At 38.9% G+C, this 18,851-nt stretch overlaps 1 protein-coding gene across 1 annotated transcript in view; it reads right to left on the minus strand.

Annotated features, from left to right (window-relative positions):
- Positions 1-694: 694 nt before the first annotated feature.
- LOC144604445 (double-strand-break repair protein rad21 homolog) overlaps positions 695-18,851 on the minus strand; it is a 73,118-nt gene continuing 54,961 nt past the window's right edge. The window contains exons 10-14 of the mRNA XM_078418874.1: positions 15,637-15,751; positions 14,047-14,189; positions 12,805-12,915; positions 10,315-10,398; positions 695-1,906 (exon numbers count right to left, since the gene is read on the minus strand). Of these exons, the coding sequence (XP_078275000.1) occupies positions 1,718-1,906; positions 10,315-10,398; positions 12,805-12,915; positions 14,047-14,189; positions 15,637-15,751 (642 nt within the window). The 3' untranslated portion in view covers positions 695-1,717. The remainder of the gene's footprint in view (positions 1,907-10,314; positions 10,399-12,804; positions 12,916-14,046; positions 14,190-15,636; positions 15,752-18,851) is intronic.

Raw genomic sequence — 18,851 nt, forward strand, 5'->3', positions numbered from 1 at the left:
ACAACCCTCAAGAACTTAATAATGAATTTAACCATGTCACATAAACCCATTTATTTCCCCAGATATGGCTGTATCTTTGTTTCAATGTGTTTCTGGACTATTTTGTTCCAATTGTTAAAAGTAATTGTCACCTTGACAACTTGGGTCTGCACCTTCACAGATATATCTTCTCCACCTCCTCCTCTGCAACTTGAACCATGCTTTTCTCATTTTTCTAGTTCTGGTGAAGTCCTTGCTCCACAGCATCAACTCTGGTTCTCTCCCTGCTGATATGGCCTGACTTGCTGTCCAGTTCCAACATTCTCTGCGAGTCTAACTATTACTATGTTTTCTGAATCAAAGCACATTTCTTGGCTTGTCAAAAAAGTAATTACTCCAATTAAGACAGCTGCATAATGCAATGCTTGCCAGCCCACGGTTTTCAAATGTCTTCAAATGTGTTTATTTACATGAAAAGGCTAAATTAGTACAGCAAAAAACACAGCTCCAAAGAGCTTGAAACAATTGCTCACCATTCAACAATAGAAGCAAATACAGATACATTTGTAGTATTTCTTGCCAAAAGATAATGATGTTCTTTCAAAGAGAACCCAGTCAAAATAATTGATTGTGACAAGCAGAAAAACAATGTGTAGTAAATTAACCTCTTGTAAAAAATACAACCACTATAGTTTAGAAAAAAAATGCAGTCGAGATATAAAACTTTAAAACAAACCTTTATAATGTTTGTGGTTGAAATTAATCATTTACCATGTATCAAGCTGTATGAGTGGATCAGCCATTTAAGAATAAGATGAATTTAAATGTACTTAAACTGTTGTGAAACTGGAATTCTCTATCCCTTAAGGCTCCATCTTATCATTGCCTTTATTTAAAATGGAAATTGTTTAGACTTTTAGCCATTCAGGAAATCAAGGGATGTAAGATTGGGTTGAATACTCAGGCTGAGGTACAAGTTTGGCCATTTTTATTCAGTGGTGGAACATACAGTAGTTGAAAGGTCATAAGGCTTTATCCTGTTTCCATTTCTAGCATTTTCTGCAGCCAACAAAGTAGGTGGATCAACTAAATCTTGCTTTGGGATTACTGGGTCACAGGTAAACAGGGAAGACTGAATTGTGTCTGCACACTTGGCCTAATTTTCTTGAATTGGCGCAGGCCAATTCTGTTCCAACAGTCGTAGAGATGACTTGATGAAGATGGTCAAATGAAGCAAACAGGACATTCCTGGATCAAAATACCCATTTTGTTTAATTGCTAACATCATTGCCACTAACCCAGGGGGCACTCTTATGTTTCAGGCTGATCTGATTTCAAAGCCCAACTTGTAAATTAATTTCTCATGTTAAGCTACATTTAGGTAATTAAAAGTGAATGTTGCTAATGAATTACTGAACCAGTGAATGAACATGGAATCTTTTGCATGTCAGCAGAATTCAATGAAAATTTAAACGTGTTTTTAAACAATTATGTGGATTGTTTAAATTTTCCTTGTAGCAATGTTAAACTTTCCTTTAGTCCTGGAAGGAGCCCTCAAGAAGATTACTGAAGTGTCTGATATGAGAAATATAAAAAATAATTTATTGTACAACATTTGACTGGGGATGTGGATAAATGATATACTGTAATTATTCAACATTAATTATTCAGCATTGGAAGGTAAAAAAATACTTGCAATTAAGAATATTTTAGAAGAGAAAGAAGTATTATTGAGTAATCAGAGGTTAAACAATTCTCCAGTGGTTGCAATGATGTCACTGAAGGGTTCACTTTGGGTGAGTTTAAGCACTAGCTGCTTCTTGAGCATCAAGAGGCTATAGAATTTTGTAGCAGCCTGTTTACGATTGTTATTCCGACACAGCTCCAGAATACTGAAGGTCCTTTCACCTGTTCTGAGATGGATCCGCTACAAACAAGAAAAACAATTTGTTAATGACAGCTCTGAAATCATAAGTAAAGGGGTAACACTAAAAGTGCAAGATACAATCAAAAGGGAGGGGGCTGAGAGGATTTACAAGGATGCTGCTTGGACACGAGGGCTTGAGCTTTAGGGAGAGGTTGGGCAGGCTAGGACTTTATTCGTTGGAGCACAGAAGGCTGAGAACCTATAGAGGTGTACAAAATTAAAGGAATAATAGGAGTCTTTTACCCAGGGTAACAGAATCAAAAACCAGAGGACCTAGGTTTAAGATGAGAGGGGCAAGATTTAATAGAAATCTGAGTGGCAACTTATTCACTTAGATGGGTGGGTATATGGAATTAGCTGTCGGAAGAGGTATTTGAGGCAGGTACTAGAACAGCATTTAAAAGACACTTGGACAGATACATGGATCGGAAAGATTTGGAGGGAGATGGTCCAACACAAGCAAATAGCACTACCTTAGATGGGGCATCTTGGTCGGCATGGACAAATTGAACCAAGGGCTTGTTTCCATACTGTATCGCTATGACTGTACAAGAGTGTAACATTATGACACAAGGGTTTTGTGGAACAAGTCAACTAGAATGAAGTGTACTTGCATTGTTGTCCTGACCAAGATCCCATCTTTATTCTCTCAATTTCAGTTCACCTAAAATTCATATGCCTACACTTTAACTTGCAGTCTCAGTCACCAAACACACATGTACTAGCTAATATACAATGGCTGAACTATACCCATTTTTAAATTCTTCCCCCATGGGCTCATCTCCCCCTTTTTCTGTAACATCTTTAGCCCTCTAATACTCAGATCCTGGTGCGCCAATTCTGCCCTGCGCCCTCAAATTATATTGTTCCACCATTGTCTTCAGCTGCTGAGGTTTTGAGCTCTTTCCTTCCCTGAACCTCTTCTTCCTCTTTTAAGATGCTCCTCAATTATCTTTTTGACAATCCATTGTAATATTCTCAATATGTAATTTGGTGCCAAATTTTATATGGATAACACTTGTATAAACTACCTTTTGGGATATTTTTCTGTTTAAGTTTACATTAAATGCAATTATTACTGTATACTTAGTAACATTTTTGGCCATTTCTGTTTCACTGTGGTGAGTTTGTGAATCTGGCATCCTATCAGCTTCCTGTCGTAGTTGAACTTTATTGATTTTATATCTGAGAATGTTCATCAAGCCATGACCAAAGAAAGGCTGACAAATGTAGATATGGAAATGCCTTGATGTGTAGCAGGTTATTCTCACATTACAACAAATAGGGCATAGTATATTGGTTTCAGAAAATGGCATTAGTATCCCTCAGTTCTAGGCTTACCATAATGAGCTAATGGCTAACAAATGAAGAAGAAAGCAAAATAAGTCAGAAATGTGGCTCAGTTTAATTTAAACAGCCAACTATTCATATATTACAACTGTAAGCAGCTAGTGCACTCAAAATGACTCCTACTGCAATATAGGACAAAGTAAACCTAATAAGGTGTGACTAATTCTCACGCAGCACACATATTGTTGGGAATCTGCCAGCAAACAACATTCTATCAGCTTCAGGTTACACTGATACATTGAAGGATTTTGTGGTATTGGAATAGCATCTGAAATGGTGTGTGGAGAATTATGATTCCACCCACACAAGCCAGATTGCAACCTTTTTATGTAGACACCCAAACGGAAATAGAAACAGAGAAACATAGAAAATCGGTGCAGGAGGAGCCTATTTGGCCCTTTGAGCCAGCACCACCATTCATTATGATCGTGGCTGATCATCCACAATTAGTAACCTGTGCCTGTCTTCTCCCCATATCCCTTGATCCCACTAGCCCATAGAGCTCTACCTAACTCTCTTTTAAATTCATCCAGTGAATTGGCCTCCACTGCCTTCTGTGGCAGAGAATTCCACAAATTCACAACTCTCTGGGTGAAAATGTTTCTTCTCGCCTCAGTTTTAAATGGCCTCCCCATTATTCTTAGACTGTGGCCCCTGATTCTGGACTCCCCCAACATTGGGAACATTTTTCCTGCATCTAGCTTGTCCAGTCCTTTTATAATTTTATACATCTCTATAAGATCCTCTCTCATCCTTCTAAACTCCAGTGAATACAAGCCCAGTCTTTCCAATCTTTCCTCATATGACCGTCCCGCCATCCCAGGGATTAACCTCGCTACACTGCCTCAATAGCAAGGATGTCCTTCCTCAAATTAGGAGACCAAAACTGCACACAATACTCCAGATGTGGTCTCACTAGGGCCCTATAAAACGGCAGAAGGCCCTCTTTGCTCCGAAACGCAAATCCTCTCGTTATGAAGGCCAACAAGCCATTAGCTTTCTTCACTGCTTGCTGTACCTGCACGCTTACTTTCAGTGACTGGTGTACAAGGACACCCAGGTTTCGTTGCACTTCCCCTTTACCTAATCTGACACCATTGAGATAATAATCTGCCTCCTTGTTTTTGCCGCCAAAGTGGATAACCTCACATTTATCTACATTATACTGCATCTGCCATGCATCTGCCCACTCACTCAACTTGTCCAAGTCATCCTGCAACCTCCTAACATCCTCTTCGCAGTTCACACTGCCACCCAGCTTTGTGTCATCTGCAAACTTGTTAAGTGTTACTTCTAATTCCATCATCCAAATCATTAATATATATTGTAAATAGTTGCAGCCCCAGCACTGAGCCTTGCGGCACTCAACCTGCCACTGCCTGCCATTCTGAAAATGACCCGTTAATTTCTACTCTTTGCTTCCTGTCTGCCAACCAATTCTCTATCCATGTCAATACCCAGACCTCCCAACATCTGATTTTACAAATTCATAATTTTGATGTCCAAAATTCACAATTTCACTTCAAAATTCATAATATGGCGTGTGTAATGCAACTTTTCAGCATACGCATTGCACCCATTCATGTGTGAAAAATGACTATTATTTCCAACAATCTGTAGTTCTTGGACTACATGTACAATGTCAGGCCTATCATGAGTATATTCTGCTTTTTTTAGAAAGATTATTGAAAAGGGATACTTTCTGCAACACAAAGAAAAAATTGTTTTGTTTTGTCTTTTCTATGTTGCTTTTTCCTTACACATCCCAATTCTCTTGGTATCGAATAAAAGAACAATGGTCATGAAATGTATGACTAAGTTATGAAGAAAGAGTTGATATATGCGACTTGAAGGATTTCATAGGGCGAGTCTGTAACCGTGCTAACAAGGATCGCAATACAATGCATCGATAATGACCATCCGAAAACAGTCGGTAATTTCAATCACTCCTATACCATCTGGCACAGCGTTTCTCAACCTTTTTAACCTTGCGGAACCCTTGAAATAATTTTCATGTCTCAGGCAACCCCTACATAAAAATTTGTCATTTACAGCTCCTCTCCACTGACCACTAAAGGCCGTTTCACACTGGCGCCATATAGACGTCGCTAAATATATTCCCTATGATTAGTATACTTTTCAGGCATGTGAGTGAGGTAAAAAAAAGAGGAAAAGAGCCGAGCACTTGCGCGATGCGTACAGCGGGGGGTCAAAAAATTGGAACATTACCCGTTTCAAGCCTCTTTTAGTGCATTTCAAAGTAAAAACGAACATTACAAAATAATGTGAATATGTCACTGTATACTAATAACATTTTTATTATTTTAACTAATTTAGTTATATAATCTTGCACTTAAATTTAATATTTCCAGAGCTTTGCTGGTTTATCCAGCCAGCCAAGGAACTCGGCTATGGGGAAAGATGTGCTGGCTCCAGTTGGGCTGGAGTTCCAGAACCCCGGCCGCAGGTTGCAAATTCAACCCACCGATCGGCCGTGGAAGTCCCGATGAGTTCGAGATTGGCTGCCTTGCACAGCCTAGGTGCCACATTTTCGGGGAGACTTCCAGAGTGGGGGGATTTCTCGCAGAACCCCTAGTGATCTCTAGCAGCCGAATTGACAAATTGCAATTACCGATTGTTTTGCGGAAAAATGTGAGGCGAAATCAGAATGGCAGAAATGAAATAAGGGGAAACTTTCCGCCAAATTCGGAAGGGTTGAATACCCTACCCCCAATACCATGTGCTCTAATTTTGCTCACCAATCTCCCGTGTGGGACCTTATCAAAGGCTTTCTGAAAGTCTAGATACACTACATCCACTAGCTCTCTTTCATCCATTTTACTTATCACATCCTCAAAAAATTCCAGAAGATTAGTCAAGCAGGATTTCCCCTTCATAAATCCATGCTGACTTGGACCAATCCTTTTACTGCTATCCAAATGCGCCGTTGCTACCTCTTTAATAATTGATTCCAGCATCTTCCCCACCACAAATGTCAGGCTAACTGGTCCGTAATTCCCCGTTTTCTCTCTCGCTCCTTTCTTGAAACGTGGGATAACATTAGCTACCCTCCAATCCACAGGAATTGATCCTGAATCTATTGAACATTAGAAAATGATCACCAATCCGTCCACGATTTCTAGAGCCACCTCCTTGAGTACCCTGGGATGCAGACCATCAGTTATTAAATCTGGTTCATTGTACAACACTAAATCCAGAATTGCCTTCTCTCTGGTAGGCTCCAGTGCAAGCTGCTCTAAGAATCCATCTCGTAGGCACTCTACAGACTGCCTTTCTTGGGGTCCAGAACCAACCTGATTTTCCCAGTCTACCTGCATATTGAAATCCCCCATAACCATAGTGGCATTACCTTTGTTACATGCCAGTTTTAACTCTTGCTGCAACTTACACCCTATTTCCGGGCTACTGTTTGGGGGCCGGTAGATAACTCCCATTAGTGTCTTCTTATCTTTACAATTCTTCAACGCTATCCACAGTGACTCTACATCATCAATCCCTATGTCACCCCTTGCAAGGGACTGAATTTCATCCCTCTCCAACAGCGCTACCCCACCTCCTCTGCCCACCTGCCTGTCCTTTCTATAGTCAAGTCAAGTCAAGTCAATTTTATTTGTATAGCACATTTAAAAACAACCCACGTTGACCAAAGTGCTGTACATCTGATTAGGTACTAAGGAAAAAAATGAAACATACAGTAGCACGCAAACAGTTGATGCACGCCTCCTCAATGAGCCTCAAACGCTAGGGAGTAGATATAGGTTTTGAGCCTGGACTTAAAGGAGTCGATGGAGGGGGCAGTTCTGATGGGGAGAGGGATGCTGTTCCACAGTCTAGGAGCTGCAACCGCAAAAGCGCGGTCACCCCTGAGCTATAGGACCTATAACCCTGAACGTTCAGTTCCCAGTCCCGATCCTCATGCAGCCACATCTCTGTAATCCCCACAATGTCATATCTACCAATCTCTAACTGAGCCTCAAGTTCATCCACTTTACTTCTTATACTTCGCGCATTCATATGTAATACTTTTAATCCATTACTCATCTCACCTTTCACATCGATACCGATTACACTTGGCCATACTCTCCTATCCCTTCGTGAGCTTTCTGTCCCGTTATTTCTGTAGTCTTTCTTAACTTTTCCTATACTCTCTTTCCCTTTAACTCCATCCTTGCCTATCCCATTTGACATCCCATTGCTGCATCCCAAATGGCCAGGGATGCAGCAATGAAGCAGGTTGCAAACATAATTCAAGATGTGACAATATATGTTGAATTTTAATTGCCTAAAGGTTGTCAGAGGAAGAAATAAAGAAGGGGAGAACAGATTGTCCTGAGGCTGTGACACAGAAAACTGAAGCGACTTTAGTACAGGTTGGATGCCAAGAGGATTTGCAGATTCCTGCTGTTTAAGTGCAACACACTATAACTTGGAATCTGTTAACTTTGTTGGAAACTAAGTATCTTAAAAATCACTTTTAGAAATAACCCTGCAACATAAGAAGTTAGGGTGCACTAGTACAGAATTGCTCCTAGTCAAACTGAAATAAAAACAGAAAATTATGGAAATACTTAGTTGGTTCCAGTTTGATTCCATTGATGGAAAAGTGACATCTCCATCACTGACATTTGGCACTATTGTTTATCTCCCCGGAGCCACTGCAATCATGTATGCAAGATGGTTCTAATTATTAACTCACACCTTTCCATCAATGGAAAAAGTTTCCACTCCCTAAATGGATAGGCGGGCCTGACAATGCATCAACCATCCCCGAGTGTGTCTGCCTCCATCTTGTCATGGAATAAACTTGGTCTTCAAATTTTTTAATTTCACAGGAGGATGCCAGATGGCCTCTGTTATTCAGAACTATTACCTGGTTAGAAATAGTCAAAGATTAAATGTGAGGTTGTTAGGACAGCATGTTATCCATAGATAAGATAAAGTATATAAAATAAATTTTAGTGAGTATACTGTTGTAACGTAATACTATGTAAATGCCTGAGATTTTGTGTGAATTTTGAGTTTATGAGTACGCTTTTTGTTGATCTGATAGATCAAAAAGGATCACAGAATTACAACATATCCAATCACATCAAATATCACAATAACTGCAGTGTTATTACGTTTCCTGCTGGTGGCAATGTCACACTACTGAATGTCAGTCTGAAGAAGGGTCTTGACCCGAAACGTCACCCATTCCTTCTCTCCCGAGATGCTGCCCGACCTGCTGAGTTACTCCAGCATTTTGTGAATAAATCGATTTGTACCAGCATCTGCAGTTATTTTCTTACACTACTGAATGGCTGTGTTCTCAGTGAACCCAGCATGTGTCACTCCTCCCTTGCCCAGTTGCAGGAATTGGAACAGCACTGTAAATTCACAAGTGCAGGAACAGGCAATTCTGTCATAGGATCAAAATGAACAACTGGGTCAACGCAGATTGATGGTCTTAATTTCAAAAACTCGTTCTTCAAATATGAAAAAAGTAGAAGCTGAGAATAAGTATAAATGACAATGTAATATTCCAGCTTACTAACCTGTAACGCCATTCTGAATATTTCTTATGTCTGGAAGAGTATAAACATAAACATAGTTTGAACAAAGCTATTTTTTTTCTGTTTCAAAAAACGGAAATTTTGGACCATGACTTACTGTGTTGTTACCACATACGTAATATTCCATGTATCACGTCAACAATACAAAACCCATTCCTGTGTTTTCTTCTTGATGGAAAATGGCAATACAAATTTATCTCTAAGAATTGTTTCACTTTGTTTTTCCTAATATTTTTTCAGACCCCTTCAGTTTTTTATTCTTCATATTTATTTTAATGAACGTTGGTCTACTTTGATTTCTTTTTGCTCAAAGCTTCTTAAAACTATTTCCCATACCAGGCTTCATCAGTCTAAATTACACTTATACTTGTTCCTTCACTTATATCTCTAACTTTTTATGGTCTAAAATTAAAAGCTCCAAAAGGCATCAGTACCTATTTAAATTGAATTTCCAGTATGGTGAAATTATGAAAAGTAACAAGGTACAAATGATGCATAAGCCGGTTCGGGGGCTGATTGAAAGGGGGATAAGGTCTATGTTTGTCATGGAACAGATAAATAGGACTTAAAAAAATGTGCAGGAGTGCTCTAGAAATTCTTAAGGATGACATCTGGAAGCCTTGATATCTGGCCTTAGGAACATTCAATATATTTAGATCTGTTGAGTTTCTTGAAAGTTGTTGCTGAATTAATCCAGGCAGATGGAGAATATTTCATTGCACTCTTGAATTGTACCTTGCAGATGGTGAGAATCATCAGGTTCTTGAGGTTTTAGGAGTTGAGTCACTCAGCACAGAATATCCAGCTTCTGCCCTGTTCTTTTGCCACAGCTTTATGTGGCTGGTCCAGTTGATTTGTTGACAATTAATTTTCCAGCAATTGGCCTGACAGGGAATCACCCTGCCTGAGGTCATCTGTTACCGGCCCTGATATGTCCTGGTCTTTCTGCGTCTCCAGTTCTTCCTCCCCCCCACTACTTACTTTCAGTCTGAAGAAGTGCTCCGACCCTGAAATGTCATCTATTCTTTCTCTCCAGTGATGCTGCCCGACCCACTAGATACTGCAGCACTTTGTGCCTATCCTTTATTCTATATTGTTTCTTCTCATTCATCCTACCAAAATGGCCAACATTACATTTTTTTCTGCACTGAATTCATCTGCCATGCATTTGGTTATTGTATCAGCCTTTTTTTATATCCTGTTGTAATTTTATCACTATCCACTTCACAGTTCACAATGCTGCCAAGTTTTGTGTCATCTGCAAATTTGGTGTTGCAAGTCTTACGATCCATTTTAAAATGGAGTTTATGTCAATCGATTCTGCAGGGCAGGACATTCCCGGATTTGCACTAAATAGGATATTTATCACACACTTTCCTTCACTCCCTCACTACTGTCAGTGTCACAAAGCACTCATGAAAAGCAGGATTGTTTCAATTAATTATGTAGAGTAGAAGATAGATTACTTTATCTATAAATATATACCTGCAGGCTGTGCCAAAGATGCTGGGTTCTTTGGTTGCTACGAGTCTCTTCAAAATCATGATCTCTTCCTCCACTTTGTTTCTGCTTAATAAATCAAAGAAAACGTTAACATTTTAATCCATTAATCACAATTCATTATAACAAATACAAATAATTTGGCAGTGTCAATTGTCAAAGTTGGCACAGTCCATTTGAGTGTGCAGAATTAGAGTATAGAACAGAACTGCACAGAAACAGGCCTGCTGGTCCACAATGTTTGTGCCGAACATGATGCCAAAGTAAACTAATCTCATCTGCCTGCACATGATCCATATCCTTCCATTCGCTGTATATCTATGCGCCTATCTAAAAGCCTCTTAAATACCACTGTCGTATCTGCTTCCACCACCACCACCGGTGAGTTCCAGGCACTCACCAACCTCTGTGTAAAATAAACTTGCCTCACAGACCTCCTTTAAACTTTGTCCCTATCATCTCAAAATTATACCCTCCAGTCTTTGACATTTCTACCCATATATACTTCTATCAGATCTCTCTCCTCAACCTCTGGTGCTCCAGAGAAAACAATCCATGTCTGTCCAACCTCTCCTTGTAGTTAATACGCCCAACATCTTATTCACTAACATCTGGGACTGATGTCTCACAAACTAGCCTCATTAAATTACACATTTCAGCCAATATCCCCGATTCTTCTGTCATGATCTCAAATATATCCTTCCCAATGGCAGGACAAATGCACCAAAGGAGCTGGGTTGTGATATATTTAGAAGGCAGTAACCTTAACAAAGACTGGACTCCAGTAAAACAAAGACTGGATTCCAGTAAGTCTCATGGCATCAAGCCAAATATTGTTTCCCCCACTCTCATTTACTAAGGTTTTTTGAAGAAAAATTAAGAGCAGTGAAGCCACAATAAGAGCTCTGGATGGGCAAATTCGAAGTCTATTATCAAGATTGACTCCATAAGACCATTAGTGGCTAAGTCCAGAAGGTAACAAATGAAAGATTAGAGGTAAGAGAACCAATAGGAAGGTTACATATATTTGATTTCACTCAATGTATCCATTCCAGATGAGTATTGGTAGGAGTGACCATCACATATTTCTTGTAGGTCTTCTCGCCGAGATTGTCTTCCTTGTACTGTGAGGGACTATGGTCATGCTAAGTGGGATAATTTCAGAACATATCCAGTTGTTAATAATTAGACATCCATGAAATGTTATGAGCCCTCAGCACCAACAGCAGCATTGTAATTCACCACCTTCTCTAATTTCACTACCCATCATTGCAAGGCCACTGACTAATCTACTGGCGTATGTAGAACAAGTTATCGGCAGCCGGAACATATTCAGTATTCTGGAATTAAAAATAGGTTTTTGGTTTATTATGGAATGTAATTGTTAAAATGTTAGAATGTTACAAGACATGTTTTAATAATATTGCCTTCCTTATGAGGTCTGGCCCTACATCGCAACCATCTAAGGAAGCTACTACTTTATGTCAAAATAACCATGTACAATTTTAAAAAAAGCCCCCCAACATATTGTTGACGCAAATGGGGATGGGCTTTAAATGACAAACTTGTCAACATCTATTGAGTTAATTTAAAAGAACAATTACAGATAAGGAAGATTCAACAAATTCATGCCCTTCCCATTGCAGGATCAAATCCTTGAAGAATAATGTTCTAGAATCATCGAGTCATACACAAAGAAGCAGTCCGTTTGGCCCATCATGTCCATGCTAATCAGCTTTACCACTAACTACTACTAACTTTACGAGCACTTGGTCCAGAGCTTTCTATGCCTTGCGATTCAAGATACATCTAGATGCAGAGAACAATACAGAACAGTATCAGGTTTTTGGTCCATGATGCTAAATTAATCTGATTCCTGCCGCCTGAACATAATACATCTGAAATGTTGTGAGAGTCTCTGACTCTACTAACCCTTCATTGCATTGCAGGTTCCACCCATTTTCTGGGTAAAACAATTCTCTGAAAAACTTTTTCCCATTTACCTTTTTTTGCGTAATTTTTAATTCTGTGTAATTCACTAAAGATTACATTGGCACAACTATGCTTTGGTTGTATAAATCAATTTTGATGAATGCACATTGGAGACTTAGGCAAAAGACTACATGTGCACATTGTGCCATTGCCCAAATTTTATTGAATGTGTTTTTAAAATTCCAGGTTAAATATCATTTACAAATTTAGTATTTCTCCATTCTTTCTCAAATCACTCTTATGCAGACTGATTCCATTGCCAATGTCTCAAGGAGACCATTTGCAATACCTTGCCAACCTGAATATGTTTCAACATTTGGACTTTCTTTGTACTTTCTAACTAATGTCCTTTCCATCTGAAGTATCTGCTCTCCTTTCATGCATTTTCATTTAACTACGAGTATTTTCTAAATATTTACGTATTTTCCTTCTAATTTAAACATTGGTTCTTTATTGTTATTTATGTATTTCCATTTTCCTCACTTCTGCGATTTCAGTTTCTTCACTTCCTCTCTCTTCTCCGGCAGAAAGGTGAACAATTAATGACTCCTCAAGAGGAAGATCCACTTGCATTAAGTCAGAATCTGATTTTTCCTGTTTAAAAGTAAAATAAAAAACATCTGTTAAAATTTTCCATGTTATCCAAAAGATATGCTTCTAAATGCTTCAGTGATTACTTCATTAAATTCTAAGAGGTCGGTTCGAGACTGGGTTCACTGTGTGGGGGATTGCATAAGCACCTCCACAATACATCACAAGTAACCTAGTCTGCTAAAACATTCTGCTAAAACATCCATTTACAGAAGAAAAAGTCTTATTTAACAGAGTTGAATGTGGTTTACTTCGTAGGGCATCCTAAAAAAATTAACTTAAGTCCCAAATTTATCTGAAGATCAGATCAAACATCAGATAGTAACCTTTTGGCAAAATCTGTCAGAATCTCAGCATTGGACACCTTTGAGAATCTGTAACAACTGAATATAATAAAATACTCACACCCTAGTCTTAAAACAGTTTCATAATTCCCTTTTGAAGTCACACAGTGATGGGCAATTATCAATGCGAACCACATCCCAAGAACTGAGAGATTTCAAAACGATGAGAAAGCACTTCTTGACGTTCAGGGCTGAGCAGAAAACTACTTTTGACAATCTTTAGAGATTACATGAGTTGGGCATGACTATGCTTGCAGTGATATTTCTTTAAAAGGAGGAAAGACTGAGATTTTCACACTACGATTTCAAGATTTGCATGGGGAAATGCTGATCTCATACCTCTTAAGGTTAATGTTACTCAATCCAAACACGCCACTCTTAATCTTTCTGCAAACTAGGTTCTAGGAAACTCCTCACAGTTGGTTTTCGTGCATTGACCAATTTGCACAAATTGTGGCAGAAATATGTTTAAAGAATGTTTTGAGCACATCTTAAAATAGGTAACTGAGAACAACAAAGAATTTCTGAATCACGATTTTTAAGCATTGTTTTTCGAAAAAGCTATAATTCAAATCCCTCTGCACTAGTCTTTTGCAAGCAACTCAATACTTCCAAATTTTTAACCTACTGTCTCAACTTGTTTCCTTTCAGTTACTGTGCTGGAACATTATGACACCTCCATAATAAAAACATTAAGAGGTTCTCCCTTTTTGAAGTAATAAAAGATCTCTAATATTAAGTGGAATGGCACAATTGACGGAATGGAATAACCGCCATTACAGACACTTACCAATTCATGGATTTTTTTTTCAGATGCACTGTCCTGGCCTTGGTATATTTTCTGTACAGATATTGGTCCATGTTCAATGCTGCTCCTTCTGGATTCATTTATAGATTCTTGCATAACACAAAGTTCCTCTATAATAGGCAAATCTTTATCACACCCCACCAAAAGAGAAAGAAAAAACCCCATAAAAGTATGTTAGACACAGGATGTTTTAAAACAGAACTTGCTTCGACAGACCATATATATTTTGGAATATATTAATCAATTCAAAATTTTACAACATCATGCATTTAGTTTAGTTTAGAGATACAGCACAAAAACTGGCCCTTCAGCCCACCAAGTCCATACCAACCAGCATTCCTCGCGCACTAACACAATCCAACACACACTGGGGACAATTTACAATTTTACCAAGCCGATTAGCCTACAAACCTGTATGTCTTTGGAGTGTGGGAAGAAACGGAGCACCCGGAGAAAACCCACGCAGGACACAGGGAGAATGTATAAATTCCGTACAGTTATGACCTGTAGTCAGGATCGAACCCAGGTCTCTGGCTTTGCAAGGCAACAACTCTACCGTTGCACCACTCAACTGAAAAATCTTCTTTTATGCTGTTATATCATAACATTATCGAGAGCCATGGGGGGGCGGGGGTTAATGGTTTTGTTAATAAACTGCATAGCTGGAAGTACATATTAAGCTAAAAGTTCAGATTAAAAACCCATCATGCCAACTTAGCTAATAATAATATTATTATCTATGATTTTACAGTAGATAAGATTTTAAATGCTATTAATGGTTCTAAAAAAGACTGCTGCTGGCTTGAAGGGTGTGTCTCTCGGTAGGATTTGCAAGAAGGTTTTAAGCAGAATATATGCTTCCTCAGTTTGATGTGGTAAAATTCCCACTGGTGTCAACACTAATCATGTGATTTACAAAGGGAGGCTCTCCCGCTTGGACTCTTCCTCAGTTCCGGGTCTTTTTCTCTTTCTTAAAGAAGGTCCTGGCCCCAAACGTCACCTATCCATGTTCTCCAGGGATGCTGCCTGACCCACTGAGTTACTCCAGCGTTTTGTTCCTTTTTTAGTGGTATTCCTTCTTGGTTTCCATATAATCAGATTGCTTGTACTATGTGAAATATAATTCTTGATTAGAACAACATTTGATTAAACTGCACCTGTCAAGTCTGCATCTGCCAGAGAAGAGATTTTATTATAAAGGTAGAAAATCTGTATTTTTCCCAGTATATATTCAAAAGATAAACGCCTTACAACAAAATGACTCATGCAGACCCCCCATTTCCTCTCCAGGCTTTGTACTGGCCCCACCTCTTTTCCAATTTTCTCCACCCACCCCTGCCCCCTGCCCCCCCCCCCCCCCCCTTACTACAATTAGTCTGAGGAAAGTACAAGGATCCTGACCCAAAATGTTGTCTGTTCATTCCTTCCATGGGACTCATGTAAATATAAAGCATATCCCACCTCAAGTTAAAGATTAAGTAATATTTCCTGCACATTCTTCAGTTCTCAACAATGAACTATTAGAAAACAAATCTACTTGTAATCTGCCAAATAAAATTTTCAATTACTCACCAATTACATTATGTCCCTCACTTCTCATTTGTTCAAAATCACTTCTTCTCTCCAGAGCATCACTCTCATTATTTTTCTCCCAAGGTAGACCTTTTCTAAGACAATGTCTGAACAACTGATGAACACAATAATTTGTAATTAAGTATGCAATAAAGTTTGCAATGGAAGCATTGGTTGTTGCACAAACTGCTTTCCAACAAGACAATTTTAAACCCGGCGATATTCAAGTCAAAAGTGTTTAATTGTCATGTATACCAAAAACGAAACAATGATATTCTTACTTGCGACAGCATAACAAATCAGTAAAAACAGTACTCATAGATAACACAATACTAAATTCAATAAATTAAAACAAAACAATACCAGTGCAAAACAGAAGCCCTAAGTCCCTAGTGCAATCAAGACAGTTTGTGGTTTAGTTGGTGTTTGTAGTGTTCAAACATTGTTGGGAAGAAGCAACAATTTCTGAAAGGTCTGACATTACAAAAGCAAGAAAATCGGAATTATACTACCCTTTAACCGAGGGAAACCAAAAGTGACTTGATAGGTGCTTTGTTGATTTTTCTGAGGCCAATTCTGCCTTTCAATTTTAACAAAAAGCAGGCATTCACTTCCCAAGCAGCTTCCATGACTTCTGAAGTACTTTGCAGTGGTTGTCATTATTGTAATGAAAGAAATATCACAGCCATAACATAATGAGAAAATAACTCGATAATGTTTAAATGATACTGGAGAAAATGGACACAAGGAACATGATCAGCAGAGAGAGGTAATTTGCTGGTACATTGGAAGGAGTTCTGCTGGGCTTTATAGAGTTGCATATTATCTCATGCATAGATTTACTAAAGAAAAGCCAATCTGAAGTAGTTTAGTTTGCAAAACTAATTAATTGTTGGCATACTCTCCAATTCTAACATAAAAACAGCTCAGAGTTGTGACTATCTGAGTACTTTGATGTATTTCTGGGAGGAATTGCCCAAAATGAAGATGCAACAATATGGTTTTCCTTAAAAAAAGACACAGTCTGGAATAACTCAGGTCAGGCAGTATAATTGGAGAACATAGATAAGAGACATTTCGGGTTGGGCCCTTCTTCAGACTGATTGTGGCGGAGAGGGGCGAGGTTGAGGAAGAAAGTTAGAAGAGAGGAGAGGTCAGGACAAAGCAAGTGATAGGTGGACACAGGTGAGGGGGGGGTGGGGTGGGGTTGATAAGCAAACAGTTAGACATATGCCAGAGATGAAACGGCAAAAGGTGTGAGATTAGGATAGAAGAGTTGTGAATTGTGAAGTCAGAGGAAGGAATGTAGATGAAATGGGAGAAATGCATATGAGTCCAGGTGGGGCTCACGGGAGAGCGTTTGGTTACTTACCTAAAATTGGAAAATTCAATGTTCATACCGTTGGACTGTAAGCTAGCCAAGCAGAATATGAGGTGCTTTTCCTGCAGTTTGAGTGTGGCTTCACTCTGGCACTTCCAAGACAAAAAGGCTCGTATGGGAATGGGAAGACGAGCTAAAATGGTTAGCAAACGGGAGATCCAGTAGACCTTGATGAAGCGAGCGCAAGTGTTCGGCAAGGCCTATCCAAGTCTGCCAATGCCTGCTGGATCATCTGGTTTTAACTCTTCTTCCCATACTGACCTTTCTTTCCATCATATTGCAGATCTAGAACTTCGCAAAAATATGATGGTGGCTGAGCTCTCCAACTGAGGTTTCTTACCTCAAGACATTGTTTTGCTACTTGAGGCGAATTGGCAAAACCTTCTCTCAATGTGGAGAGAACTCGATTGTACTAACTGGAATAATTGTTTCCTGCTGTGAACCATTTTACAAAATAGAACAGTAAACAGCACAGGAATTGGCCCTTTTGCCCACGATGTCTACACCGACCATATTTATTAAAATTACCCCCATCTGCCTGCACATGACCCATATCATACCATTCCCTGCATGTTCATGTCTGGCGAAATGCCTTTTAAACATTACTATATTATCTGCTTCTATGATCTCCCCAGTTGTGCGTTACAGGCACCTACCATTCTCTGTGTAAAACCTGCCTCTCCTCTAAACTTTGCCCCTCTAACCTCAAAGCTATGCCTTTTATTTCACTCTACTCTGGAAAAAAAACTATCTACCCTGAATGCTAATCATATTAGATTACCTTACATTAGATTACATTGTATTTTATTCTTAGGTAGATTTTGGATGTTTCTTCATTGTTGATTTTGTTGCTATTTATTTATCTGTTAGATTTAGATTCACATTTTTCTTTGTAAAGTACTGTAAAAATTGACATCAGTGTGCCCAATCCTAACAAGGTTTGTTATTAAGTTACGATAGTAATAAACACTAGAAAATTTGACTCCTGCTCTCGCCGTTATCAATTTATACTGATGGAATTCCTAATTTACAGATACACAAAACTGCAGATGCTGGAATTTGGAGCAAATAACGAGTTTGTTTTTTGCTCCTAATTTATAGAATTAATTGAATTACAATGATGCTGCAAAATAAAGTCTGTATCTCGTGGCCATGAGAATGAACAGCTGCCTGGAAATTCAAATGCATTATGCTTTTCCTTCAGTACTACTTGATTGGAAATCGATTTTTTTTGGAGTGAAATACAGTGATAACCATTATCCTGACATTTCCTTTCACTCTGGAAATTTCACCAGGCTATTCCAGGTGTGCTCCTAAGTTGCACTGAAATTTGAAGTGGTAGGTCTAAAAACTACAACTGCCTGCAGCACAATACCACTACAAGCATGTAATGCAGCCATTTGGATGTACAAGCATTTCTAAATCTATTTTTTAAATCTGTGGACAAATCATTTAACATCTTTGTAGTCCCTGTCCATTCAGGTGAATATTATAAGCAACCTGCGTGTTACTGTCTTTCAGATAGCCCAAATTCACCCATCAAATTTATAAATCATTATGAAATTTTGAGAAACTTGCTCCCATGGAAGTTATATGAACAAACTTAAATACCATTATTTTCTACTCGCTTTTCTGGACACACATGCAGATGTGGCTCTGCATTGTGGACTGTTTTCTAGGAACGGTCCCGATCCCTGATAGGGGTTTGCCTGTATTCAAAAAAATACTGTCACTGGTCAAATAAATGAATGCCACCCTAATTTGAGGAAGGACATCCTTGCTATTGAGGCAGTGCAGCGTAGGTTCACAAAGTTAATCCCCGGAATAGCGGGAC

The sequence above is a fragment of the Rhinoraja longicauda genome, chromosome 22 (genome assembly GCF_053455715.1).
Source record: "Rhinoraja longicauda isolate Sanriku21f chromosome 22, sRhiLon1.1, whole genome shotgun sequence".
Lineage (NCBI taxonomy): Eukaryota > Metazoa > Chordata > Chondrichthyes > Rajiformes > Arhynchobatidae > Rhinoraja > Rhinoraja longicauda.